We start from the raw sequence: 25,334 nt of genomic DNA, 5'->3' as shown, positions 1-25,334 counted from the left end.
GTACCGCTGCTAACCATCCAATCCAATCTCTCGCCGACGAGGCTGGACTGTTCCTCGGACCCGCAGTATGTAACCTACAGGCTCTTCTAGTTGCAGCAGACAAGACAAGACGACTGGAGGAGTGGCTAGTTGCTTACCCATGAATGATGAGGGGCAAAAGTTGCCCCGCAAAGATAAGATAGCGGTCTTACGCGCGATGCTACATGGTGTCTTTTTACATACAATGCATTTCGTCTCAGATACCCGCCCCTCCATTCAATGTGATGTAATATTTTTTCAACATTGAGCAACTGTTGAATTATATCTGATCCAGAGGAAAATCCTAACGCAATCCCAAGATGACTGACACTCTGAAAGAGAACCAGCAGACGGACACAAGTGACATCGATGCCCCGCGCCTGATCCAGCAGCTCCAGAATACAGTGCAGGATGTCATCAGGGCAGTCGACAGACTGGACAACGATGGACACCGATCCTTGGCCCTCGTCGAAGCGCAGAAACTAGTAAACGCCCTGCAACGTCCCGAAAAGACGGTGTTTAAACAGACATTTGAGGTATATTTGTAATCCCTTTTCCTTGCTTCGTGGAGCAAGCAACGGATAACGCTGTGTGCAATGCAGTCGTTCACCTACAATATCTGCCTTCGACTGGCGGTCGACCTGAAGCTGTTTCACAAACTGGTCGAACGGGATGGAGAACCGATCTCGGCAGCAGAGCTTGCAGAGGTTTCTGGGGCTGAGGAGCTGTTTATCGGTATGAACGGGATGGCCAACTTGTCGTTACAATTAATGAATCTCATTCTGATACCTGGGTCCTTAAAGTCAGGATTATGCGCCCGTTAACAGCCGAAGGTTACGCTGCCGAGACTGGGTTGAAGACATATGTTTCCACCCCCTTGACGAGGGCCATGACAGTTCCCGCTATTGAAGCAGGTTTGGTCCATATGTATGTCTATCACATTATATCACCAATATCGCTGTCTCTTTACATGCCTACCTATCTAACTTAAACAAAAACCTGTCCGCTAATTCTATATATCCTACAGCTTCGACCAGGCCAACCGCGTCCACGCGTACATGCCTGAATACTTCCAGCGCCACGGCTACAAATGTCCCACAGACGGCCGACACGGACTCTTCCAGTACGCCTTCAACACGGACCAGGCCATGTTCGAGTACGTCCACTCGGATCCGGAACTGACGCGGAACTTCAACACCTACATGAGGATCACGCGGACCTTTAGGAGGCATTGGACCGAGTATTTCCCTGTTGAAGAGGTTCTTCTTGAGGATTACCGCAGGAACAAGAACGATGGCAATGGTGATGGGGACATTCTTCTCGTCGACGTCGGCGGCGGCTCCGGTCACGACCTGCAGCGGTTCGCGGAGAAGTTTCCTCAAGCTGTGAATAATGAGAACGGGGAGCAGAATCTGGTCCTCCAGGATCTACCCCAGACAATTGGGTCGCTGGAGCCGAATCAGCTGCACAAGGCCATCAGGCCGATGGTGCATGATATGTTTACGCTGCAGCCTATTAAAGGTATCCCCCCGGTTCATGCCCATAAACACAAGTGCTAACAATGAGCCATATATGCAGGCGCAAAAGCCTACTACACCCATATCGTCCTCCACGACTGGCCCGACGCCGCCTGTCGCCAGCTCCTCTCCCACCTCCGCGACGCCATGAAACCGGGCTACTCTCGCCTACTGATCAACGAGATCGTCCTGCCAGACGTCGGGTGCCCGAGCGGCCCTGCCTGTGTTGACATCACAATGATGACTCTATTGGCTGGCATGGAGCGCTCGCGGAGGCAGTGGGAGGAGCTGTTGGGGGAGGTGGGGTTGAAGGTTGTGAATTTGTGGTTTCCCCCCAGGCAGTCGCTGGTGGGAGGGGATTGGGATTGTGAGGGGCTTGTGGAGGCTGTGGTGCCGGAACCAGAACCATGATGATCATGATGATGATGAGCCCTAGGTACTCTACTGTAGGTACCTACTGTAGGTATGTGTATTTAGTGGGGTTATCTTACCTACGTACCTAACTTAGATCAGGTATATGGTAGCGCAATTTAGTGGGTTGTTTTTTTACAATGAGAATGATTTGTATGCTGATTGGAAGACAGTGGTATCTTTTCTGTAGCGGGGCTAGCTTAGTCTAATGCTATCTAGGTAGGTAGGTGCAAGCATGAGGAAGAAAGATGGATGGAACCAGTACCATACTACTTAGAGTGATGCTCACTGATGATTTCTCAGTCAACTGTCGCGGATCTCTCACGTATAGAAGTAGTACGAGTAGTAATTGATCATACAGGAAAGAAATATATTTAAAAAAGACTTTATACCACCCCCTGCAGATTGATATTGATCGATCAATCTGCTGTACTGTAGACAAAGAATAGGTAGAGCAAGCAAAGATGTCACACGACACGGCGGTTGGCAAGGACCGTGCGCGTCGTCGGGGTCTAGGTGCTTTGATTCGTCCGTCTCTACCGGCTTAAACGACCATCTTTTTTTATCTGTCAGATGACCGACCCGTACAGATCGGCCCGGCCAAACGAACCTAGGGCTTAGATCAGAAGAAGATGTGTTCGAAGGGATTGCTGTTGAATAAGAACTGATATTGTTGTTCGGTGTACATGTCCATGTACTGTACAAACAATTTAGATAAAGCTAGGTAGATAGGTACAGTATATAGCTGTTTGTTATCTCAAGGACGAAATAGAAGATTGCTCTATTTACCCATTCTTCTGTTTGCCCTTTCAACTGTTTGTATTGGTGAGCTAGGCGAGTCGAACCAAATAGAATAGAGTTTGATAAGCAGAGTCCGAGTCCTTATTGCACTATTTTGGATATCCCTGTCAGTGACACTGTACTGTAAATCAGTGCATGTACAGTAGGTTGCCATATCTTTCGCACTCCCCTATCCAAGCCACCTAGATTTCCACTTTCGCTATATTTTGATCTGTACTGTCTTTGTCTAGAGTCTGTGACCTATCATTAGTGTCCAGATACCCTCCAGTGGCTTCAAAGTTATGTGGTTATAGAATAGCAATCCGCCATGACATTAGGTAACAGGGGAGGGGGTGACGAAAGATATGGAAACCTAGTTAGTGTATGCATGCAGGTTACTAAGCAGTACTACAGTACACATAAAGAAGTACGGTGCATATTCTAGGCCCTTATGTAGGTAGGACAATGCCGGTGTGGACGTACCGTAATCCGTTAGTCCAGTTGTCCCTGGATTCCGAGGAGATAGGTTTTCTCGTTATCGATATGTACCACTCTCAAACCCCGCCTTGTCATGTCCACAATTGTCGCTCAATGTTCCTCAAAAGCTCATTGATAAGGCGTGTCGACACATAGGCAATAATAATGTTATGCCAGATAGCGCAGAGTCATTTTACCGCTGTGTAACGTCGGTTAGATGAAGCTCTTTGTTTGGCTATATGCTAATTTCTTCGTTTTAGGGACTTTTGTTTTAGAGCCTCTTCGCTTGATATGTATGGTACTTTGTTTCAGGAAATTTTCGGGGACGGACCTCACGTACTATGCCATTGTAGGCAGTAGGATCTAAGTATGAGCATATTGTATCCTACTAGTCAACAAACTGTTCGAAATATCAGCAGTATACCTACTTGATAGCTTTTTTCGCTATTATATTACATATCTTGCTTACTTAACACGGGTGTACCACCATTGTGTAGCTTCCAAGCTCCATACTACCTAAACACTAGGTCAAGGCTGACTGCGCCGCGTCCCACCGCCATTAACAAGGCGATTGTATCACATCGATCATTTCGATCAGCACTGCCATATATCTACCTATAGTGATCAGATCAATTGCTCGGCTGAGCCATTAAACATGGACATCCTTTCGCTTCCGCACGCCGTATTGACCAGTTCTGAATGGACCTCGCTTCGAGAATGTCTCGAGTCGGGCAAACCGGTCTCGGTCGACGGACAGTCGCTGACTATTGCGGAGGTTATAGCTGTTTGTCTGTAAGTTGGCTAATCCTTCTCCTCTCCAGAAACGAAGGCAACTGGGAATTCGGGATCAGGCTAATCAATTTCTTACTCTGAAAGATACGGCGCAAAATCAAGCTTGACGAACAATCCCACCACCATCGACCAAGTCCAACAGAGCGTCGATTTCCTCGATCAACAGCTCCAACTCGGTCGCACCATCTACGGCGTCAACACAGGCTTCGGAGGCAGTGCAGACACTCGCACAGACAAAGTCCGGCGCCTCCAGATCGCACTACAACAGCACCTCAATGTCGGCATCTCGTTGCCATCGGACAAGGGAATAACAACAGGAGTAGTTACTTCGTCAAGCACAGCGGCAAGGACCGCAAAAGGACACCTTCGTGGACATGCATTGCCCGTCGCCATCGTCAGGGCTATGGTGCTTATCAGATGTAACACGCTTCTCCGAGGCCATTCCGGGGTTCGGATCAGCGTGATTCAGTCCATCCTGACACTGCTGGCCAAAAATATGACGCCCGTCGTCCCGCTTCGAGGAAGCATCTCAGCGTCTGGGGATTTGTCGCCACTATCCTACATAGCTGGCATGCTCGAGGGCAATCCGGATGTGTTTGTGCGAGTTGGGACTGACAACGACAATGATAACGCCCTCGATCCCATATATCTACCTGCAGACAAAGCCCTCGAACAGGCAGGGCTGCAACCTGTCCGTCTGCAGGCTAAAGAAGGTCTTGGGATCACGAACGGAACAGCAACCAGTTGCGCGGCAGCCTGCATCGCCATCCACCAGGCTCAGCAGATTGCCATGCTCGTCCAGATGCTCACAGCCATGGGCACCGAAGCCTTGCTGGGGACTGCCCATAACTACCATCCTTTTATCTCCGCGACCAGACCGCATCCGGGTCAGACCGAGGCGGCCGCCAACATCCGTGCCTTTCTCTCCGGATCCAAGCTGTCTCCTGACAAAGGTCCCCAGACGCAGGGCTTGGTCCAAGATCGGTACCCCCTGCGGACCGCACCGCAGTGGATCGGTCCCCAGATAGAGGATCTGCTGCTGGCGCATCGTCAAATCGCAACCGAAGTAAACTCGACGACTGACAACCCCTTAATCGACGTATCCAACAACCGCATCCACCACGGCGGCAACTTCCAAGCAGCATCCATTACGTCCGCCATGGAGAAGACCACAACAGCCATGCAGATGTTTGGAAAGCTGCTGTACGCGCAGTGCTCGGAGCTGATCAACAACACGCTCAACAAGGGACTGCCGCCGAACCTGAGCGCCGACGACCCCAGCCTGTCTTTCACGTTCAAGGGCTTCGACGTCAACATGGCCGCGTATATGTCCGAGCTGGCGTATCTGGCTCATCCCGTCAGCGCGCATGGGCAGACCACCGAGATGAACAATCAGTCGGTGAACTCGTTGGCGTTGGTGGCAGCGCGGTATGCGATTGAGGCTGTCGAAGTCGTGTCCCTGATGGCGGCGACGTATTTGTACGCTTTGTGTCAGGCGCTAGATCTTCGGTGTCTGCATTTGGAGTTTGTCAAGACTGTGGAGCCAGCTATCCGTGAGATCGTTCATGAGGTCTTTCGGCCATTCAGTGTGGGGGGGGAGGACGATGGAAGAAAGGATTTAGACACCCTGGCGTCACAGGCGTGGAAGACCTTGCTCGAGAAATGGGTGATTCTATCACACCTTGACCTTAACGATCGCGGACGGGCCGCAGCCAGGGAATCATTAGGACCGTTCCTCGAGCTGCTGATATCTCACCACCATGGTCATAACGATCAATCTTCTCCCGGCATGTCTCCACCTCCACCGGACGTAGACGTGAACATTCTCCCCCTCATCCAAGAATACCAAAAGAGAGCCGGAAGCACATTGAGCGAGGTATACGACCACACCCGAGCCGCATTCTTCTCGCACCAGACTACACACGACTATATCAGCCCGGCATCAAAGACCATCTACGAGTTTGTCCGCCGCGAGCTGAATGTCCCGATGCATCGAGGCCTCGTCGATCATCCGACCTTTCAGTCGACGGAAGAAATCAATGGAAGTCTACAGGGAGAGGAACAGACACAGTCGAGGGCGACGAAAAAGATCATCGGAACACTGGCCAGCGAGATCTATCTAGCTGTGAGAGATGGTCGGCTTCACGGTCGAGTCATGGAGGCGTGGAAACGGGTTCACCCGGAGGAGATCAACCACTCGGTCCAGACGGAATCAGTAAACTAGTGGAGAATATCCAGGTCTTAGGAGATAGATACATCAGGTAAATAATAAAATAAATATATAAAAAGAATGAAGACCCTATGTCAGTATTAGGAAGTTAGGGAGTAGTAGGTCAGTAGTAGTAGAAGCTTGATTCTCTAGTAGTAAAAGACCAAGTAGTAGTAGGTAGGAAGGAGAATTCTAGGCTGGCGCGCGAAGGTTATAGACGTGGCGGACAAAGACAACAAAGGCTAGCCCTAACCCTGTGCCTAATGCCCTAGTTGATCAGGCCGAACCTGTCTCCGACACCCTACAACGCGCAGGATTCGCCGGTCGTCATGCATAAACTACTAACCGACTGTTCTGGTACATGCAGTACATAGTAGTGTGTATATCCCTTCCAACTCCATCATAACTCGCCGCGGGTATACGTGTAGGGTCATGGGGTGGGCTCCCATGACCATGTTCTGGGGCTTACCGAACTGTAATAATCTATATTCTTCTCTGGATTGTTTAACAGTTTAACTTCAACTTACCAATATTCGAGGCGCTAGAACGCTACTAGCGCGTTGAATTCGCTTGATTTTCTGATATAGCCAAGCGTAAAATGCTAGAATCAATGTCAGTCTTTGTATGTGAGACTGTATGGGACTGCAGATACCTACGCAGACATCATGGATCAGACACAAACCCATCACCCACTCCCCTTCAGCAGCCACGTTCTCTCAATGGCGACGGCGACGGCGATACAGCATATAATTGGTCGGATGAATGGTAATACTACCCCCATTGCAATGGATGATATGGTCAATATAAGGCTGGTAGGGTCCATATTTGGGCTCTGTACGCGTTCGAATTCAATGGTCTGACCAATAGGCTTCTGTATAGTGACTATGAGATGAAGATTTTGATAACGTAGTTGACGAGCGAGCGAGCCACCTCTCCACCCATGCAACGCGTTCAACAGATTCAGCAACTAAAATGTCAGCAACATCAAGCAATTTAACTGCTCAAAAAGAGGGCAGAATTCTCCTTGCTATTCAAGTTTTTCAAAAAGGCCAATTTTCAAGCATTAATGCTGCTGCGCGAGCATATAATGTTCCATGTTCTACCCTTGCCTTCCGTCTTCGCGGACGCGTCGCACGCGTAGATTCAACCCCAAATAATCAAAAACTCACCACCGTCGAGGAATCTGTGCTTAAAAATTGCATATTAGATATGGATCAATGTGGGCTGCCCCCTGGATCTATTAATGTTCAGCAAATGGCAAATCTACTACTGGCAGACTGTAATGAATCCACTACTACTCCACTGATATGGTCGGCAAAAATCGGGTTCAAAACTTTATTAAACACCATACCGAGCTCCAATCAAGATATAACCGCAAATATGATTATCAACAGGCTCACTGTGAAGATCCAAAGACCATCTGTGAATGGTTTCAACGCGTGCGAGATGTTACCAGCAATATGGGGTGGTTGATCAAGATATCTACAACTTTGATGAGACTGGCTTTCAAATGGGTGTGATCTCAACTGCCAAAGTTATCACTGGCTCAGATCAATCAGCTAGCCGTGCTAGATTTATACAGCCAGGAAATTGTGAGTGGGTGACTGTTATTGAGTCAATCAATTTAACTGGATGGGCCTTACCTATTTGCGGGAAAGTTGCATCAATCTTTATGGCATCTCACTGGGTGATTGGTGTCAGCGAGAATGGCTGGACAAATAATCAACTTGGCTTGCTTTGGGTAAAAGAGGCGTTCCATAAGCATACCCATGCCTGTGCAATTGGCAAGTATCAATTGTTGATCCTTGATGGCCATGGAAGTCATATCACACCTGAATTTGATCAGTTCTGCACCCAGAATATGATCATTCCATTATGTATGCCACCCCATTCCTCACATCTTCTTCAACCACTTGATGTTGGCTGCTTTGCACCTCTAAAGAAGGCATATGGGAAGAGGGTTGAATCCAGCATGCGGCAGGGCATCAATCATATTGATAAGCAAGACTTATTGCATATCAATCTGCGCGAATGGAGGCTCTATCCACATCCAATATCTGCAGTGGATTTGCAACTACTGGCTTGGTCCCATATCAGCCAGATCAAGTGCTTTCGCGACTTCATGTTCAGATGAAGACACCAACACCACCTACTATATCTCACAGCAATGAATCAGCGTCCTGGATTCCTGAGACACCTCATAATATCAAGGAATTGGAGCTTCAACCCAGGCTCTTAAGCGTCTATTAAAACATTCTCAAAGCCCACCAAGTCCTGCAAATCAAGCTCTTAATCGACTAGTTAAGGGCTGTCAGATTGCAATGCATAATGCAGTCCTTCTTGCACAGGAAAATAGGGAGCTACAAGCTGCCCATTAACACCAGAAGAGAAAGAGAAATGCGCCTAGATCCTATATAGTGAACGGGGACGGCAAATCAAGCCTCTTCGTAGGGGAGGCTGGCCGGAATAAGCAGAGCAAAAGGGACGAGGTTAGGAGGGAAGGATCGTTCTGAAATCATAGAAAGAGAATCAAAGGCTTCATCAACATTGAATTCTTTCCGTACTCTCCTGATTAACAACCCTCCACAGTAAACCTGTCAACATGGTGACGAAGGGAAAACTATCCCGCCTCATCCCTGACTCCTTATCCCTCGCTTGCCTCCTTATCCTCGGTCCGAACCACCTCTAATCCGATCCGCAGAACTCCCCGTTACACTAGCACACGCTGTGGATTGAATGGCACTAGGCCTGTTGCTGCAAATCCACTGCATATATTGGCTGCTGAAAGGGCTTTCATGCGTGAAGATTGATATAGCAATAAGAAGTCTTGCTTATCAATATGATTGATGCCAAGATGCATGCTCTTCTGAACCTGCTCCCCATAGGCCTGCTTTAGGGGAGCAAAGCAAGAAACATCAAGAGGCTGTAGGTGATGGGATGAACGTGATGGCATATAGAGAGGAATTGTTTCATGATTCTTGCAGAAGAAGTCAAATTCTGCAGTGGCATGACTGCTATGGCCATCTAGAATTAGAAGGTGATATCTCCCTATAGTCCGTGGAGCTGTATGCTTTTCAAAGACCTCTTTTAGCCAAAGCAATCCCAGCCGATCATTGGTCCATCCATTGTCACTTAGGCCTATTGTCCAGTCATGAGGCGGATCTTGATACCATGTAGATTGGTGGACCTTGCCAGCAAAGATGATCATAGGGGGTAGGGCCCAGCCTGTGGCATTGACTGATTCAATGGCTGTCGCCCATTCGTGATTCCCAGGCTGTATAGCTTGTACACAGCTTGTAGAATAATGAGATCCAATGATGATTTTTGCTGTAGACGCCACACCCATTTGAAAGCCTGTTTCATCACAATTGTAGATATCCTGTTCAAGAATACCATATTTTGCTATACTATTCTGAACAAGATTGAACCAATTCTTGATAATATCTGGACCCTCACATCGAGCTTATTGATAATCATACTTGCGGTTGTATTTAGATGCAAGATCATCATGTCGTTTAATGAACTGGGTCACTCAAAGAACAAAATCAACAATAACCATGCATTCCCACATTGCCCTTCTCTCCATGATGATAGCCTCGACCGTCTCCTCTGCCAGTCTGCTTCCTCGTGCAATGTTCTGCCCTGCTGGTCGTACATTTGCATGCTGTTCTCAGAGAAGTCTCATAGAGGATAAGGAGAATGGCGACGTGTGGGCTGGATGTAAGAAACCACCCTTTCCCCTTTCCCCTTCCCTTTCATCTATATATCACACAAAGCTAACGGTTGACAGGTGAAATACCGACAAATAGGGTTGGATGCGCAGATCAACCTGTTTGCTGTGAAGCTGTTGTGATATGTGCTTAGTACCTCCTTTTTCTTTCCTCTTATATATATCCCTCTGTGACAGGAAGAGAAAAAGAAAATGGTTTCTGACCAATCTAATAGGGAGGCGTTGGTTTGGGTTGCAAGAGGATTCCCAAACGGTATTAATAGCCTAATAATTCCCAAGATGAAGGAAGGCATTGATGGTTATATGTATATATGCATATTCTGTGGCAAGGATTATTATCCGAATAATACTTTAACGGACTTCAAATTCCGCCGTCAATTGATCTTGGGTGCAATCTCCAACGCCATCGAATCTGCTCCTCTTCTTTCACAGCAACCAAGCAAGCCTTCAGGTGTTTGTTTTTAAGCCAGAGGGGGATAAAAATATCAAAAACCTACAACAGATGCGATTCGGTGGTGCCACTCATCTAACTACTAACGGCTTATCGGTGATCAATTCTTGCCTCGGTGCCGTCCGCGGGGGGTTAGCGGGTGATACCGCCTTAACCTCGCGCAACCACGAGTGCGCGGGCACTGGGTGATGCCAGCGAAGAACCTGCAGAAGCCATTTTCCGGGACCCAGAGAGACTGATACCACAGCGCCGACTGCGGCGGACCTCAAGACGTTGTTTACGTATCGAAGTCAGAGGTATTATCTAAGGCCATCAATCTCCCGCGCCTTCTTCTCAAGGAGGGCGTGATTTTAAGTTTCGGTGACAAGTTCACCGATTATTCTGGAAAAGGGTGGCCAGGACCTCACTCAGCAGGGTGGTCTTGAAGTGTGGTGGTATTGGGTAGACATATAGGGATATGCAATCTTAACAAAGAATTTCCGGGGAACACAGATACCAACCCAACCCGAACCCCTTGCGCATGTAACAGCGCTTTACAGATCGCATATGATTTCAGTTAATTCCTTTTAGAAGATCACCAGGATACTTATAGAAGTCTCCAGAGCAAAATCCGTGGAGATTATTCTTGGTGAGTGAGTATCTTGCCAAAAGAGAACATGTAATCATGTACCTTGATATGTTGAAAACCAGTTATTTGAACATGTTTACTCCAGTTTACCCATAGGCACACCGCAAAAAACGTCATGCTGATCTCTGTTTAAAACAAGATTGGCTGAGAAAGGATGCTGTTGTGTTACACACTCCCCTGACTCGATCGTTGAACTGGTTTTAGGTAGGTAGTGTTGCTTAAACAGTGGTAGATTAGCCTGTTGAGCTGCCAATACATTGTACTGGGACAATATGGGAAAAGCTTCTTTGGGGGGAAGCTTGCCGGAGGTGGGAGAGCCTAGAGTCAAAAAGAGACGAAGATAGGATGGCAAAACAAAGAGGGATTCAATTAATTAATTATAAATACCACACTAATTCCTAGAAAGAACGCAGAATCCTGGATGTAGAGCACCCCGATACAGTACCCCCTAGAATGTCTATGTTTCATTTGACTTTATTTAGGTATTTGTACTACAAAGATCGTTAACCATGTGTTGCTATCTGGTCCCTCTCTGAACGGTAGAATTAGGGCCCTCTCAACTCAGCAGACTGTCAAAGTCAGATTTGAACCGAAAAAGCATATTCTAGGCGAGACTGGACCGGGCGAGACGCCCCTCTCCCACACAATGTCATTGCAAGGGGGGTTCGGCGTATGGACTCCTGACGTAACCAGTGCCACCCGTCTCCCCCTGAAGGGATCCCCGTAGAGGTCTGCGAGACTGTAATAGACCTGGATGCCCTTGAGGGTGTATGCAAAGATCATCTGCGGCTCGGCGAAGCACAGGCCGTTCGCGCCGGAGGTGATCCTGAGCGTGACCCCGCCTGAGCCGGGATCGTAGTGCATGCGCTCGGTGTAGTTGGCGCCCCTATCAATTCTGACTTGGGGTCCAACGGTCGAGCCGATGGACCAGAGGTAGATTGAGTCCTGGCAGTTGTTGACGACGATTGCGTAGCCAGGATACGGTTCTGGTTGCCGTCTGCTGTTCCTGCTCCCAGCGTGAGCCAGAGGCGCAGCAGCAGCCATGGCAAGGTTGGTAAGATGCATAGTTTCTAGCTTTGTAGGAGTTTTGAAGTGCTTTGGTAGTAGTTTAGGGAACTTTCTTGTTTGATTGTATTGTAGAGGATTGTCGGTTGGTGATGGGATGGATTCTGCGGGTCGAGCGTGACTCTTATGTAGGGAGCTGTCAGCGCCTGATACCAACAAATAAAATTTATACTATGGATGAATGCTGGAGTCCAAAGCTTCCTGTCTGTTCTCGTAATATCTGTCTCGTTTTGTGCTGCAGGCTATATACCCTTGGCTGCTTACTCTTTGTACTACTCTGTCTTCACTCAGTACCTCTTCTTACTGGATGGGCTGGCTTCTATGTCCACATCTATGGTTATATATTTTCCTCAGAGCACCAGTGACGAGCTCGCACCTCAACCTATTGCTGGGGTCTAGTAATCATCTCATGAGGTTGAAGCTAAAATGAGCTCCTACACGATCGACGCCCCCCCCCCCCCCCCTTTCCTTTTCAGTTCGCCATCACGATATCACCTCCATAATATGTTCCACGACGCCTTAGGCTTATGAGGCAAGTATAACAAGTCATGATAACGAACAGTCCTTGAGTCTTCTCTATTCCTCTCGCCTTCAAAAAGAACAAGCCATCAACCGGCAGATTTGAAATGTCCGTTAGCTAATGCCACAGGGCCTCTCCTAGCTGGTCTTTTCCAAAGAGAAAAGAAAGGCTAGGATGATGATCCTAAGGGCGCTCTAGTTGGTTGGGTAGTGAAAAAAAGGGCAAGAGGAAAAAAAGAAAAGTATGCACTAGCCGCGAATCGAACGCGGATCCATTGCTTGGAAGGCAACGATGATAACCATTACACCACTAGTGCTGAATTGCTGAAATATAGCCACATCTATTTTCTTATGTAACAAACACCTTGTCGGTTACACCCACGTGGCCGCGCACAAGCCACACGCCGGGCGGTTAGTAAGTTAGTAGTTGGGTGACCACCAGCAAATCCGGTTCCGTTGTAGGTTTTGGCTTTTTCGTTTTTATTTTACGTTATTTTATGCCTTTCTTTTTTTAAAGAAATATCGCATACTCTGTAGAGAATAATGATTCATTTGTCCTGCCGTTGAAAGCCCTGGGCCTGAGCTGGCAGTACTTAAAATTCAGTCATAGATAGAGGCACAAAAATTGTATCCCTGTATCTCCTTATAAAAACAAACTCTTCGCCGATACTGTAGCAGTACCATTATGGCGAAGGTAGGACAATTGATTGTCTGCTGGCTCTTCCTGCGCTTCCTAATGGACTATGGCTCAGGACTGACCATGGCAACAGATATGTTTTACTATCTGTGTGTCTTACATGGGCATGTTGCTCATCTTGTGATCTTACTCTTATGCTGAAATCGGTCAAATGCAATACTGTGACGGCGCGGCAGACACCTAGGCGGTAAGGCAGGCGGTGTTGAGCATTCCTTTGTCTCTGGGATACTGCCGGTCCTACTTGCCTATATATATCACGTTATACGAAGCCCTGCGAATTCTTTCCTTTCTTTTCCCCTCATGCTTTCGATTCTGTATGACAAGCTACCATAGTTTTAGCTAATAATACTATGACTGAGCGCCGTCACAATACAGCCTGTATGCAGCGTAGAAAAAGAAAAAAGTTTCAGAGACGGCTGTCTTCCGGCAAATACAGTAGTAGTCAGTGTCATGTATATCAGCCGCGCACCTGTTACTTCGAGTTGACAGGCAAACGACATCACCACAGTTGATACCCCCGACATAGAAAAATACAAATTCTGAAGCCTACTTTTTCTGGTATCCTACAAGGATATTGTCCAGCGGATACCTTTTGCCACATCCACATGTTTTTCAAAAGCCGTTACTCCGGCAACTAAGATCCGGTATGGTGTAGTGGCTAACATCGCTGTCTCTCACACAGCAGCCGGGGGTTCGATTCCCCCTACCGGAGGAATTAAATTTCTGTTTTTTGTTTTTCCTTCCTCTCCCCAACCGGCTAAAAAACATATTTCTGTGATTCTACAGATCGCACTACGGGCTGCTAGTGAGTAGCCACAGTGATCTCTCGTCAGCACCTAATTACAAGGCTTATAAGAAGACTTTCGGATTGAGTCTATGCCGACAAAAAAATCAATACATACAAGAAAAAGATGTGAAAGAAGGAAAATAGTAAAAAGGAAGATCCGACCAAGCTCGGACCCGCCAAGATGGACTCGCGGGGAATCGAACCCCGGACCACCCCCATGCTAAGGGGGTATTATACCACTAAACCACAAGCCCATTTGCTTAGTCACCGGCTAATTTCAAAATTCAACTCTCCGCCCCGCTTCCACTTCTAGATTTTCTCCTTCGAATTTTTTGAATGGCCAGTCTGCGCGGTTAAAGTAATGATCGGGTTGGATAGTGTTGCGCTGTAATAGTTCGAAGCAAGCGCGGGGACAGTCAAGCAGCCGCTGCGAGGTACACCGTCGGACCTGCGCGAATCAAGTAGCAATCCCTGTTCCTACGATTTTAAATAGTGAGGACTGTAGGGCGGAGTACTTTATCCTGTGCACCGTCGTGTAACATGCATGACTCGACATGCATATACTTGCCAGGGTCGCTGGACTGTCAGTGGTCATTGACTGAATTGCGCATCGTAAAGTGCATTAGTCTCGTGGCTATAGCCGTGGCCGTTGTCCGGAAAGATGATACCGTCCGTCTAGGCATTGACCATCGAGTATTTGTTTGCTCAGACCCTGTCTGTTTCCTCTGCGCCGCCTCTGCATATCGACCGTCAAGCGGTGAGAGGTAATGAATGGGTAATATGTTAATAATTAAAGAATAGGCTGAATGGATATGGCTCGCCAGGGGTCTTTTTGTTCTTTATTTCCCCTCTTCAGTCGACCCTCTGTCTATCTCGAGGTTCCTTGATCTTGTCGCAGTCATTCCAACCTGGCTGTCTTATACATACGACGTTACGCTTAGAGGTCGTCGCGTTGCTTTGATCATTCCTAACCTTTCTCTCGAGAAGACTTCTCAGAACAATGGCTGAATCCAACGAAAAAAATCAGAACATTGAGATCGACCGCCAGGTCTGTATCCTCTATGTTCCAAGATGTCAGACGATAGAAGGCGTGACTTACTAACATTTTGCAGGTCACCGACAATGACTCTGCCTACGGAGCAGAACTGTCAGCAGTACCTCCATATCCGTAACTTAGACCAGACAGTTAATGACTCCCAGTTCGACCTACACTGCCTCGCTCGCCTCGTCAGTCCTTGATTATAGACATGAAAACGGCAGACGGTACCACGGATACAAAGACGGGAGTAAGTCTTACAATAGGGCGTTGGGAGCACTGCTGACCCCTAGTGAAAGACTACCTCATGCCGAACGACGAAGAGGAAAAGGATAGGCTAGACGTGACGCATGCGATGATGTTAGCATTGCTAGATGGGCAGCTCTTCCTCGCGCCTATCGGGGACTCGCCACGGCGTGTCCTCGATCTGGGCACTGGAACGGGAATTTGGGCCATAGAGTTCGGTAAGACTTGGAGACACTAGACCATTTCACTGGAATGTTAGCTAACTTACGAACGTTCCTCAGCCGATAAGTTCCCCGGTGCTGAAGTATAGTGTTTTCTCCTGCATGATACTGTTGTATCGGGCTCGACTAACCTGATCCAGGTCATTGGTACCGATCTGAGCCCTATCCAGCCATCTATGGTCCCTCAAAATTTGAGGTTCTTTGTAGACGACATGGAAGACGAGTGGGTAGACGACCAACCGTACGACTTTATCCACTCCCGGTACCTGGCGGGCTCTATCAAGGACTTTGGCAAGCTATTGAAGCAATGCTACGAGTTAGTTTGCCTCCAAATGACCAATATCGAGTTTGAAGACTAACTCTATTAGACATACCACGCCAGGAGGATGGGTCGAAATGCAGGACTGGGACGTAAAACTGCGCTCAGAAGACGGTTCGACAGAAGGTACATCCATTGAGCAATACTACGACTGCACTATTCCGGCGTTTGAAAGAGCAGGACTTGTTGTATCCCCAGGTCCACGTCTGGAGGAATGGTTTCGTGAGGCGGGTTTTACAGATATCCATGTCAAACGATACAGGCTCCCCATGGGGACCTGGCCAAGGGATAAGCACTTTGTATGTGTATACCCTTTCGGAGTTGTCCCAGCATGGGTTTTGTGCTGACTAAATCAGAAAATCCTTGGGGCTTGGAATTTGTTGCAAGCTGAGACTGGTTTTGAGGCGGGAGCAATGGCGGTGTTGACGAGATATGAACAATGGTCGCCAGAAGAAGTATCCATTCTCGTGGCAAAAGCCAGAAATGATGCAAGAAATCGTGATGTTCACGCGGTGTTTCACTAGTGAGTTGCGTTTCGATTCTAAAGACCGTTTTCTGTATCCTTGAAGTCTAACGCCTTGTTAGTTACGTGGTCTATGGCCGAAAGCCGGAATTAGCTTTAGCAGCGTGATTCCGCTATCTCACCAAGAACGAAAACAAATCGACCGTCGGTTATAGTGAAGCACTCTGACTCTCTCATATTTTCTTTGTTTTTGGTATATAGCACTTCACCTGCGATCGAGAAATATTAGAAAGTCGAAACCGAGTCAACGTTTCCATTTTGAAGTCCTTGGAGGGCTTAAAGTACAGTAAGCACATCGCACCATCGCAGGAACCAAGAGCAAACTCGTAGCCACAAACCGAGGATCCCTATCTCCTTGTTGATCACCGTCACCCGTCACCCTCTCCATCATCTCGACAGCCAGATAGCGTCCGTACATTGCTTCACGGGATACCTATGCCCGCCCTCTGGGAGCATTAGTCCCTCCACAAGAACAGGGCGCCTTCCTGATCATCTCGAGAGTAGGACCAGGAAGAATTTCATGTAGAAAAAATTGCACACAACGTGATACCGTCCGTGAAAAAACCAGTATGTCCAGAGCCAGAAAGAGGAGCGAAGGAGCGAGAGATAGAGAGACATGCAGAGCTTCATCAAGCCCGCGAAAACAGAAACCATGCATGCGAAAGAATGCGAAGAAGCACGATGAGCAAAAGAGGGGGGAGTTTATACTCCCGCAACACGACAGATTGGGTAGGAGTAGACTGTCGCTCTTTCCTGAACTGATCTGTTAACGAGGTCAAGAATTCAAACCTTGGAAGGAACCGACCAATGGGATCGATGGGATTAGATAGGATAGGATGGACGGATGGAGGGCCTCCGGGCAGTCCGGCCTGGCCGATCCCTTGATGAGACAGGATCGAGCACGGGTGAGATGGCTCCTGCCGATTTGGTGTTGAGCAGAGATGCATGGATACGGATTAATTGGAGACCGGTGCACATCCCTTCTCTCCTGCTGCCATGGATACGTCACTCGGCTACTTAAATTGTCTTGATTGTCTCTACACGATCGTACAGACTATACAGTACAGTACAGTACCGAGAGATTAATCTCGATCCCAACCAACGGATCGAGTGAAACAACGCCAACCTCGTAAAAGCGTAATAATAAGTACCTAAATTTTGCAATCACGCATACATGTCCCTTTCTTCTTAGGACATATTTGCAGACGTGGTTTATTTATCGGAAATCATGGTTGGTTTTGAAAATAAATCATTCCTCGTCACTGCCAGTCCCCGTAATGACCGCTCTAACACCGAGCGACCCATCCTTCGAAGCGCCGAAGAAACGATCCCGCACAAGCCTGACGTCGTCGACGGTCGTCTCGTATAGATCCATGTCGAACCGGCGCATGATACCTGCGAGGGTGAGGTAGAGTTCTGCGTAGGCGAGACTGCAGCAGATATTACGTTAGCTGTCGGATATTGCGGGTTCAGAGGAGGCTCTGGGGGATTACTCACTTTATACCCAGACACTGCCTGCTCCCCTTGGTGAAGGAGACAATGAACCTGTCGAGCCGCTCACCCTTCTCAGCTGCGCGGATCCAGCGCTCCGGGTCGAAGGATTCGGCGTTCGGGAAGATGGACGGGTCCATGTGAACGAAGTAGGAGGACTCACTGACGGGGGTCTTGCGTTGTTTGTCAGTTAATGTGCTATATTCCTTTGCATTATAGATTTCAACAGGAACTTACCCCTGGTGGAATGACCCAGTCGTTGTATTTCAATGCCTCGTTTGGTGCGACACGCGGCAGTCGAGTCGTCACGCCGTACGAAAGCCGAAGGCCCTCGTTGATAACTGCGGTCTGGTGGAAGAATTTAGGTTATTCCCATTGCTCACTCCCTCACCTGGGAAATAGGCAGGTATCTTACCAGGTAAGGCAGCTTCTCCAGCTCCGTCCAAGTCGGCGTGCTCGACGGTGTAGGCATCACCTGTTTCAGCTCCTCCTTCAACTTTAACAGCAGCGACTTGCGGTTCAGCAGATGGAACGTGATCGTGGTCAAAGTCTTCGCGGTTGTCTCGCTGCCAGCAGCAAGAAGAATCTGCCCCTCGTCCTGGAAGCGATCGATGGTCCGCTCTTCAGGCGGGAGGCTAGGGTCGTTTAGAGCATCAAAAACCGTGTCCTGAGAAGCCTTGCCGGACCTGTTCTCGAGCGACTCCATGGACTGCTTGCGGACCATGTGCTGAATTTCCAGTAGCACCGCGATCTGCGGGTCCAATTTCTTCAGCAGCCATGGTGGGATGGATTTCGAGACGGCGAGCATGAACGGAAAGTGTCTCATCATGGCTCCGTTGGCCGAGGCGTCCAGGACCGCATTCTTCCAGCTGATCTTGAAGTCGTCCTCGTCGAGGTAGTTGTAGCTCGCCCCATAAGAGTATCTGGTGATTATATCCATGGTCAAAGCGGTATAGGCCGCATCCAACCGAACCACAGTGCCCGCCTTGCTGGCATCCTCGAAGCGTTTTGCGAGTTTGCGCACCTTCTCCTGAATTATGGGTTCCAGGCGTGTCACAGACCGTTTGGAGAAGTAGCTGTTCAATACGCCGCGGCGCAAACGGTGGTGATCATGATTGATTGTGGTGACCATCGACAGCGGGGTCCCGAAATGCGCTACGAATCCAGCATACTTTTCCCGCTTTCGCGCGCTGGAAGCATAGATCTCGTCGTAGAAATGAGGATCCTTGATATGCAGCTCATGTGGGGTGATCCGTACTATCGGGCCTGATAACACAGGTCTGTCAGCATGCGATCAAGCCAAGGAAGCTTCATCCTTGATCGTGGAGGGAGAATCCGCTACCGTATTGCTGGTGCATCCGTTCGATCTCCCAGATGAACATTCCATCCTTGATGATGTTGAAGTAAAACTCATACAGATGCGTGACTGCCGCCAACTTCGGACCCGGGAACTTGCTGAGGGGATGGAAGTATAGACGATAGATGGCGCCAGCCACGAGATACGTGAAGATCCCAATTGGGACCAAGGTGAGCAAAGAGTACGACGGCACCTCCATGTTGTCGACGATCGACAAGTCCGCCTACCTACCTCGCACACAGCCCGTGCTCACTGAGAGGTATCGCAGATGCCACGGGTCAGAGCCAGGAACGTCCGTGGTGCGGAGGCAGAGCTTAAGACTTAAGTCTTAAGAACTCCATCGCCGCGGCTTGTCTATCTAGCCGGTCCAGCGCGTCGGGTGTAACCCCAGCGGCCGTGCTCCAGTGCGGAGAACCCAGACCGTCTTAGACAAGCTAGACTGCTAGAGTGTCGGATCGATTTGTAAATCTAATACTTTACAGGGCAATATCGTCGTCCCGGAGCCCGCTGTGCTCGTCAATCAGCGCCGAGTAACTTTGCGTCCCGAAAGAGTGGCGGGTCCCGGCCCGCGGTGGAGAACACTCAACTTTCAAGGCCTCAGCTTCAGCCTTCAGGGTCCAAAGAGGAGAGAGCATTGTCGAGTAACCAAGGGGCCGTGGCCATGGCATCCAACAGTCCGGACGGCGGCTCAATTTCGTAAAAGAAATATGCAGCGCTATACTTTTGTCAGCATCCTCATTTTCAAAAGGTTTCCCAGGACATCACATGTGGACTCGTACACGGCCGTTGGGATGCCGCTCGCAGCCCGATCTGCGCAGTTTAAGCACGAATAGTTTCAATTTCCTGCAGTAATGGCGTTGGCCATTGTATGTACCGTTGTGCCAAGGGCATGGGATAGCTTGCCGCTTGGATCGTTAGTCTCGACACAAGACAGAGAGCTCGAGGCTCGATCCTCGTGCGGTCTGCGCGGTAGTGGAGTCAAGTCGACACCTGACCTGAAGCTCCCCGGCTCCCGTAGGGGAAGTAAGAGGCTGGAGCTTTGACCAATCGCTCTCCAGAGTCCAGGCCCATAGCTGAAGGCACGACCCCTGAAGAAAAGGGGGCTTATTGTGATCTGTACGGAGTAGTAGTGCATCATCATGCAGGCCAGGCCCGTTCACCATCAGGAGCTTAGTCAGTCACTTCTGCAGAACATGGATGCGTATCTTCAGCGGTTCCGAGTCCGTGGCCGCGGATTGAGCTTAACGCGGCGCCAACAACGGCTCTGCGGGAAGCCAAAAACAGCCGTGTTCTCCGGCTCCCGTCCAGCCCAGCAACGGGCAAAAGGGAATCCGGACAAAAAAATTATTCTGGACTATAGGGAGTCGAACAACTGAGGTCTTGCATGATCGGCTTAGTGGATGAGATGAGGCCAATGGGGAGCTCATGACCAGGATCAAGTCACATACTGCAAGTAGCAAAATCACCCTACTCTCATTCAGCGCTCTTTGAAAATGATTTTAAGAGAATAATGCCATTATTTCAAAGTTATGTAACTAGACGAACACTCAGTTCAGTTGAGGGTTCTTTTCGCCGCAGACAGGTGAAGGTCTACAGGGTCCCTGTACGGCTAATAATTCTCCCGGGCAGATAAAACCTCTAAAAATCGCTATTTCTTAAGACTCTTAACACAATGTTCACAGTTTACACTATAGAAACATTCGACTTAAAAATTCTCACGACGGAGACAAGAGATAAATGGCACAGAAAATAAATGACAGAATCAGAGTTCACCGAGCTTAGAACGCCATCATCTTCTTGATCTCGGCAATGGCCTTACCCGGGTTCAGACCCTTGGGACACGTCCGCGAGCAGTTCAGGATGGTGTGGCAACGGTAGACGCTCATGCTGTTGTTCAGAGCAGTCTTACGCTCCTCGGTTCTCTCGTCACGAGAGTCGGCCAGCCAGCGGTAGGACTGGAGCAGGATGGCCGGGCCCAGGTACTCCTCGCTGTTCCACCAGTAGGAGGGGCAGGAGGTCGAGCAGCAGGCGCACAGAATGCACTCGTAGAGACCGTCGAGCTTGCGACGCTCCTCAGGAGACTGACGGTTCTCAAGGCCCTGTTGGTACAATGTTAGAGACTGTATGGTAACCCGAGGCGCGATTGGCAAGCTGCGGGAAACTTACATCGGGCGACTTGGTGTCACGCTGGAGGTAGGGCTTGATGGACTTGTACTGCTTGTAGAACTGGGTCAGGTCAGGGACAAGGTCCTTGACGACGTAGGTGTGCGGCAATGGGTATATCCGGGTCTCCTTGGTGGTGTCGGTGGGAATGCGGCCTGCGATCCGTCAGTACCTATCTTTCACCGAACAACTTTCCACGCAACGGATCTACCGCATAGGGCGAGCGGAAATACATACACAGGCAAGCCAGGGTGTTGATTCCGTCAATGTTCATGGCGCAGCTTCCGCAGATACCCTCTCTGCAGCTTCGGCGGAAGGTCAGGGTGGGGTCGACCTCGTTCTTAATACGGATCAGAGCGTCCAGCATCATGGGACCGGTCTTGTTCAGGTCCAAGGTGTAGGTCTGCATTCTGGGCTTCTCGGTGGGCTTGTCGGGGTTCCAGCGGTAGACATGGAAGGTCTTGATCCGGGGAGTCTCCGACTGAGCAGGGTCCTGCACGGTCGAGGTCTTGGACTCGGGAACTGGCTTGGTGCTGGCGGAGATGGCCTCGGTGACGCCAGAGATAGGGTCAACAGTGGCATACGACCTGGCGAAGACCGCAGGGCGGAACAATGGCCGGGAGGTGGCCAGGAGGCGCGAGGACGAGCGAAGGGCAGCCATGGCGGGCGGACGGAAAAGATCGATCACGCGAGAAGCAGGCGCAAGCCGTCAGTCGAGAGCGCAGGAGTGAATGAACTGCAGAAGAAAAGAAGCTGGAAGAGAGGAGATAGTCAGCGAGACTGGAGGCAGCTGGGAGAAGCAGCAGTGAAGATACCTGCTCGACGAAGCGACGACAAGGATATGCGAAGATATGAAGTCAAGCCGGAGGATGGAGTTCGCCTTCATGTGTCGTCGCTTACCTCGGGACCGTCGGTCGGGTGTTGCATGACTAAGCGAGCCGCTGGCCAATGATACGCCGTCTGTTTGAAAGCGTCGGGTTCGAACGGTAAAATGTGTAGAGCTCCGTATCGCCATCTTGGACCGATGGAGAGTTAGGACTGCATCCAGAATGATGTGTTTGATGTTGTTTCAGCATGGTATTGATTCCTATGACGAAGAAAATGCCCCTATAGAATGCCTTCACGACGAGCACAATGTAGGGTTGTGTTGATCCTGGATCTGCTATTCCGGAGAGAAATACTTGATTCGGTAGGATAAATCTTCAGGGCTAGTAGTGCGACATCCCTATGGTGTCGCATGACTTACCGAAAGAGATTCTCTCTCAGCAAGCACGGCTAGATGATGATAATGGGTACATAGGGGTATCTAGTCTCCGCGAATAGTCTTTCAAGATTCATGGTTTCAATTTTCGTTTGGCATTGTTTACTTCGCGATTAACCAATCAGAGGTGTGCATTACAACCGTGAAAGTAGAAAACACAGCTTTATTTCATCATAATAAACGTCGCATCAACAACTAGCTCGGGTGTATATATTCCTACTCAATCTCGGTCAGATGATAATGTCACTACTGTGGTAGACCCCGGAAGGATTCTTAGTATAGGGATGTTAGTTTGATGCCGCCCTCTAACTGCGCTACCAGAATACTGCCTAGTTTCCTCGATAAAGTAGGACTTGGGTGCCCGCCATGACCATTTAATAGGCAACGTTGAAGGCGGCATCAAAATCTAACCTCTATAAGTAGGTCATACTAGGAATCCTTCCGGGGTCAACCACAGTACAGGCACATCGATTTTATATACCCGACATGACGCGCAGCTGTATATCACGATTAATCCAAGTAAAATCCCAAGAACAAGCGCTATCTAACCTACTCTATGACATCGTAATATCCAACACCTTCCTCGTCTTCTCATCTCGAGCACCCAGATCTTCCTCCCCCAGACGTCCGTACGACTTCTCAACCTGCTCACACAACGCATTCACCCAATCACCTGCACCGTCACCATCTTTCAAGACCGGTGTGCCCGCATCATCCCAGCACGCCTGGACTGTATCCCCGATCTTGTCGAAGAATCCCCTCAGACCCCTCTCCTTCCCGCCTCCAGCATGATAGCTCCAGAAGGGACCCTTCACCGCCCACCTCGGGCCCATGCTGTTCTCCACGACGCGATCAATCTCCTCTGCGATGGCGACGCCCCTATTCACGAGGTGCACCGCCTCCCGGAGGAGCGCGAAGGCGAGCCTGTTGGCGACGAAGCCGGTGATTTCCTCCTTCAGGACAACTGGCGATCGGTTGAGACTGTGCCAGTACTCAAGGGTCCGTTGGAGGAGCTGCGACTGCTTGGACGCACTAGCATCAGACTCAGAACCTGAACCAGAGGGAGGCACTGGCGGCGGAACAATCTCCAACAGCGGCATCACATGCGGCGGATTGTACGGATGCACGATCAGCAACCGGCTGGGGTCACGCATGCTCTTACCCTGCACGGACGCGGGGATGCCGGACGTGCTGGACCAGAAGAGCGCAGTCGGCTTTGCGAGCCACTCGATCTTGGGCCAGAGGTCCTGCTTGAAGGCGATATTTTCGGGACCTTGTTCCTGGATGATGTCGGCGTTTTGAACAGCGTCGGCTAGGGTGGAGGCGATTATGAGGGTGTTTGTGGAGAGGAGGTGGGAGAGAGTGAGTTCTTCAATATCTCCAGACCATTTCCCTGCTTGGCTTTGGGTTTGATTGTTCTCATTATCGTCGGCCCCATACCGCTTCCTCTCCCCATCGCCCTTGGAGGATGAACAGGACGAGAACGAATAGAGATATCCTGCTCAGCATCATCAACGTAAGTGGACTAGGATACAGACTGATAGAACGAAATCCCAATAAATGGCGGAAGAAAAATTACTGGACAAAACAGACCTGGCAGCGTCGCCTCAATATACTCCTTCAGGTCCGGCCGCGGGTCGTAGATGATGACTTGGACCCTCTTCCCGAGACGTCGGTTTGCCGGGTGCGCGAGGTGCAGAGCCGCGAAGGAGAGGCCAATGGTCCCCGCACCGATGACGGCGATGCGTAGAAGCTCCCTGTTGTCAACATCTCTCCCGGGAGCTGGAGGCTCTCGCGATGTTGACGTCGGTGGGGTAGCACATCGTGGTTCCGCCATGGTAAATATGGATCTCACACTGGAGTCTCGACCCACGAGATATGGTCTTTTTACCGGAATCTTCCACTGTACTTTCGAATTAGGTTGATTACTACTGCGTACTATGTACCGGAATCTAGGCACATATGTCAAATACAAATTGTGATACAGCCGACTTCGACGTGGACCAAAATGCACGATCACAGTGGTACTAGCCGACCCCGCAGACTTCGGATCACTTAGGCTCGCCAATAACCAATCCGCCGCACTTTGTTCCTCTTGTGTGTCCCTGCACATCTAATCTTAATATGCACTTACCTAATGTTACTATGGGTCTCGCACCAAACTACATGATGCCAATTTCGCAGAGCACATATTACGTATGCCAATAATAGCTAGGGATTGCGTTCTGCATGGCATCGCTGTTGCCGTTCCGAGTGTCGGGGGGAACCTGGACCAACACTTCCATGCCATCCACACTGACAGCGACAATTCAGGAACCGGCTAATCGTGCAATGAGCGAACAGCCCTCACTTTACGACTTCTCTTGCTACGATTTATCTACCGGAAGCATAAAATACGAATTATTCTAGAATTGGGGATCAGTATCTCGATGGTTTTGTGCATTCTAGTTTTGGCACGTTGGCTCATCCAGCCCTCCATACTGTACAGTACGCAGTAAAGCGGACTATTTGTACCGAAATGACAAAACAGACTCGCGTCTAGATTGGTTCTAGATACGGCGGTCCCGACCTCGAGTACCTTGATAACTGATAAGTGATGCCTGCATATTTATAACTCGTGGACCAGACCAGAGGAG

The 25,334-nt window shown here is 49.4% G+C and overlaps 7 protein-coding genes and 3 non-coding genes across 10 annotated transcripts; 4 read left to right on the top strand and 6 right to left on the bottom strand.

Annotated features, from left to right (window-relative positions):
* Positions 1–338: 338 nt before the first annotated feature.
* On the top strand, positions 339–1,946 carry VTN00DRAFT_3188 (uncharacterized protein; the record flags this gene model as incomplete). The annotated part of the gene is made up of 5 exons (XM_069429477.1): positions 339–554; positions 621–753; positions 822–945; positions 1,046–1,539; positions 1,597–1,946. The coding sequence occupies 5 exons, from the start codon at positions 339–341 to the stop codon at positions 1,944–1,946; spliced, it is 1,317 nt and encodes a 438-aa protein (XP_069282926.1).
* A 1,912-nt stretch (positions 1,947–3,858) lies between these two features.
* VTN00DRAFT_3187 (uncharacterized protein) lies at positions 3,859–6,219 on the top strand (the record flags this gene model as incomplete). Its single annotated transcript, XM_069429476.1, has 2 exons — positions 3,859–3,995; positions 4,080–6,219. The coding sequence occupies 2 exons, from the start codon at positions 3,859–3,861 to the stop codon at positions 6,217–6,219; spliced, it is 2,277 nt and encodes a 758-aa protein (XP_069282925.1).
* Positions 6,220–11,574: 5,355 nt separating this feature from the next.
* VTN00DRAFT_3186 (uncharacterized protein) lies at positions 11,575–12,057 on the bottom strand (the record flags this gene model as incomplete). Its single annotated transcript, XM_069429475.1, has 1 exon — positions 11,575–12,057. One exon carries the CDS (start codon positions 12,055–12,057, stop codon positions 11,575–11,577), a length of 483 nt encoding a protein of 160 aa, XP_069282924.1.
* Positions 12,058–12,842: 785 nt separating this feature from the next.
* Positions 12,843–12,914, bottom strand: VTN00DRAFT_t215. Its single transcript has one exon. It is a non-coding gene; the product is annotated as a tRNA-Gly (tRNA).
* A 1,020-nt stretch (positions 12,915–13,934) lies between these two features.
* On the top strand, positions 13,935–14,006 carry VTN00DRAFT_t219. The gene has a single exon. It is a non-coding gene; the product is annotated as a tRNA-Glu (tRNA).
* Positions 14,007–14,263: 257 nt separating this feature from the next.
* On the bottom strand, positions 14,264–14,335 carry VTN00DRAFT_t214. Its single transcript has one exon. It is a non-coding gene; the product is annotated as a tRNA-Ala (tRNA).
* A 746-nt stretch (positions 14,336–15,081) lies between these two features.
* VTN00DRAFT_3185 (uncharacterized protein) lies at positions 15,082–16,534 on the top strand (the record flags this gene model as incomplete). Its single annotated transcript, XM_069429474.1, has 9 exons — positions 15,082–15,129; positions 15,194–15,228; positions 15,282–15,367; positions 15,417–15,581; positions 15,645–15,667; positions 15,725–15,900; positions 15,953–16,202; positions 16,260–16,426; positions 16,489–16,534. The coding sequence occupies 9 exons, from the start codon at positions 15,082–15,084 to the stop codon at positions 16,532–16,534; spliced, it is 996 nt and encodes a 331-aa protein (XP_069282923.1).
* Positions 16,535–17,675: 1,141 nt separating this feature from the next.
* On the bottom strand, positions 17,676–19,473 carry VTN00DRAFT_3184 (uncharacterized protein; the record flags this gene model as incomplete). Its single annotated transcript, XM_069429473.1, has 5 exons — positions 17,676–17,856; positions 17,924–18,090; positions 18,155–18,265; positions 18,333–19,183; positions 19,260–19,473. 5 exons carry the CDS (start codon positions 19,471–19,473, stop codon positions 17,676–17,678), a joined length of 1,524 nt encoding a protein of 507 aa, XP_069282922.1.
* Positions 19,474–21,052: 1,579 nt separating this feature from the next.
* VTN00DRAFT_3183 (uncharacterized protein) lies at positions 21,053–22,098 on the bottom strand (the record flags this gene model as incomplete). The annotated part of the gene is made up of 3 exons (XM_069429472.1): positions 21,053–21,373; positions 21,441–21,592; positions 21,675–22,098. 3 exons carry the CDS (start codon positions 22,096–22,098, stop codon positions 21,053–21,055), a joined length of 897 nt encoding a protein of 298 aa, XP_069282921.1.
* A 1,154-nt stretch (positions 22,099–23,252) lies between these two features.
* On the bottom strand, positions 23,253–24,535 carry VTN00DRAFT_3182 (uncharacterized protein; the record flags this gene model as incomplete). Its single annotated transcript, XM_069429471.1, has 2 exons — positions 23,253–24,196; positions 24,292–24,535. The coding sequence occupies 2 exons, from the start codon at positions 24,533–24,535 to the stop codon at positions 23,253–23,255; spliced, it is 1,188 nt and encodes a 395-aa protein (XP_069282920.1).
* Between the last annotated feature and the right edge of the window lie 799 nt (positions 24,536–25,334).

The sequence above is a fragment of the Thermoascus crustaceus genome (assembly GCF_041956765.1).
Source record: "Thermoascus crustaceus strain CBS 181.67 unplaced genomic scaffold VTN00scaffold_13, whole genome shotgun sequence".
Taxonomy (NCBI): domain Eukaryota; kingdom Fungi; phylum Ascomycota; class Eurotiomycetes; order Eurotiales; family Thermoascaceae; genus Thermoascus; species Thermoascus crustaceus.
The sequence above is the reverse complement of the archived record's forward strand: the minus strand, read 5'-3'. Positions and strand labels throughout refer to the sequence as shown.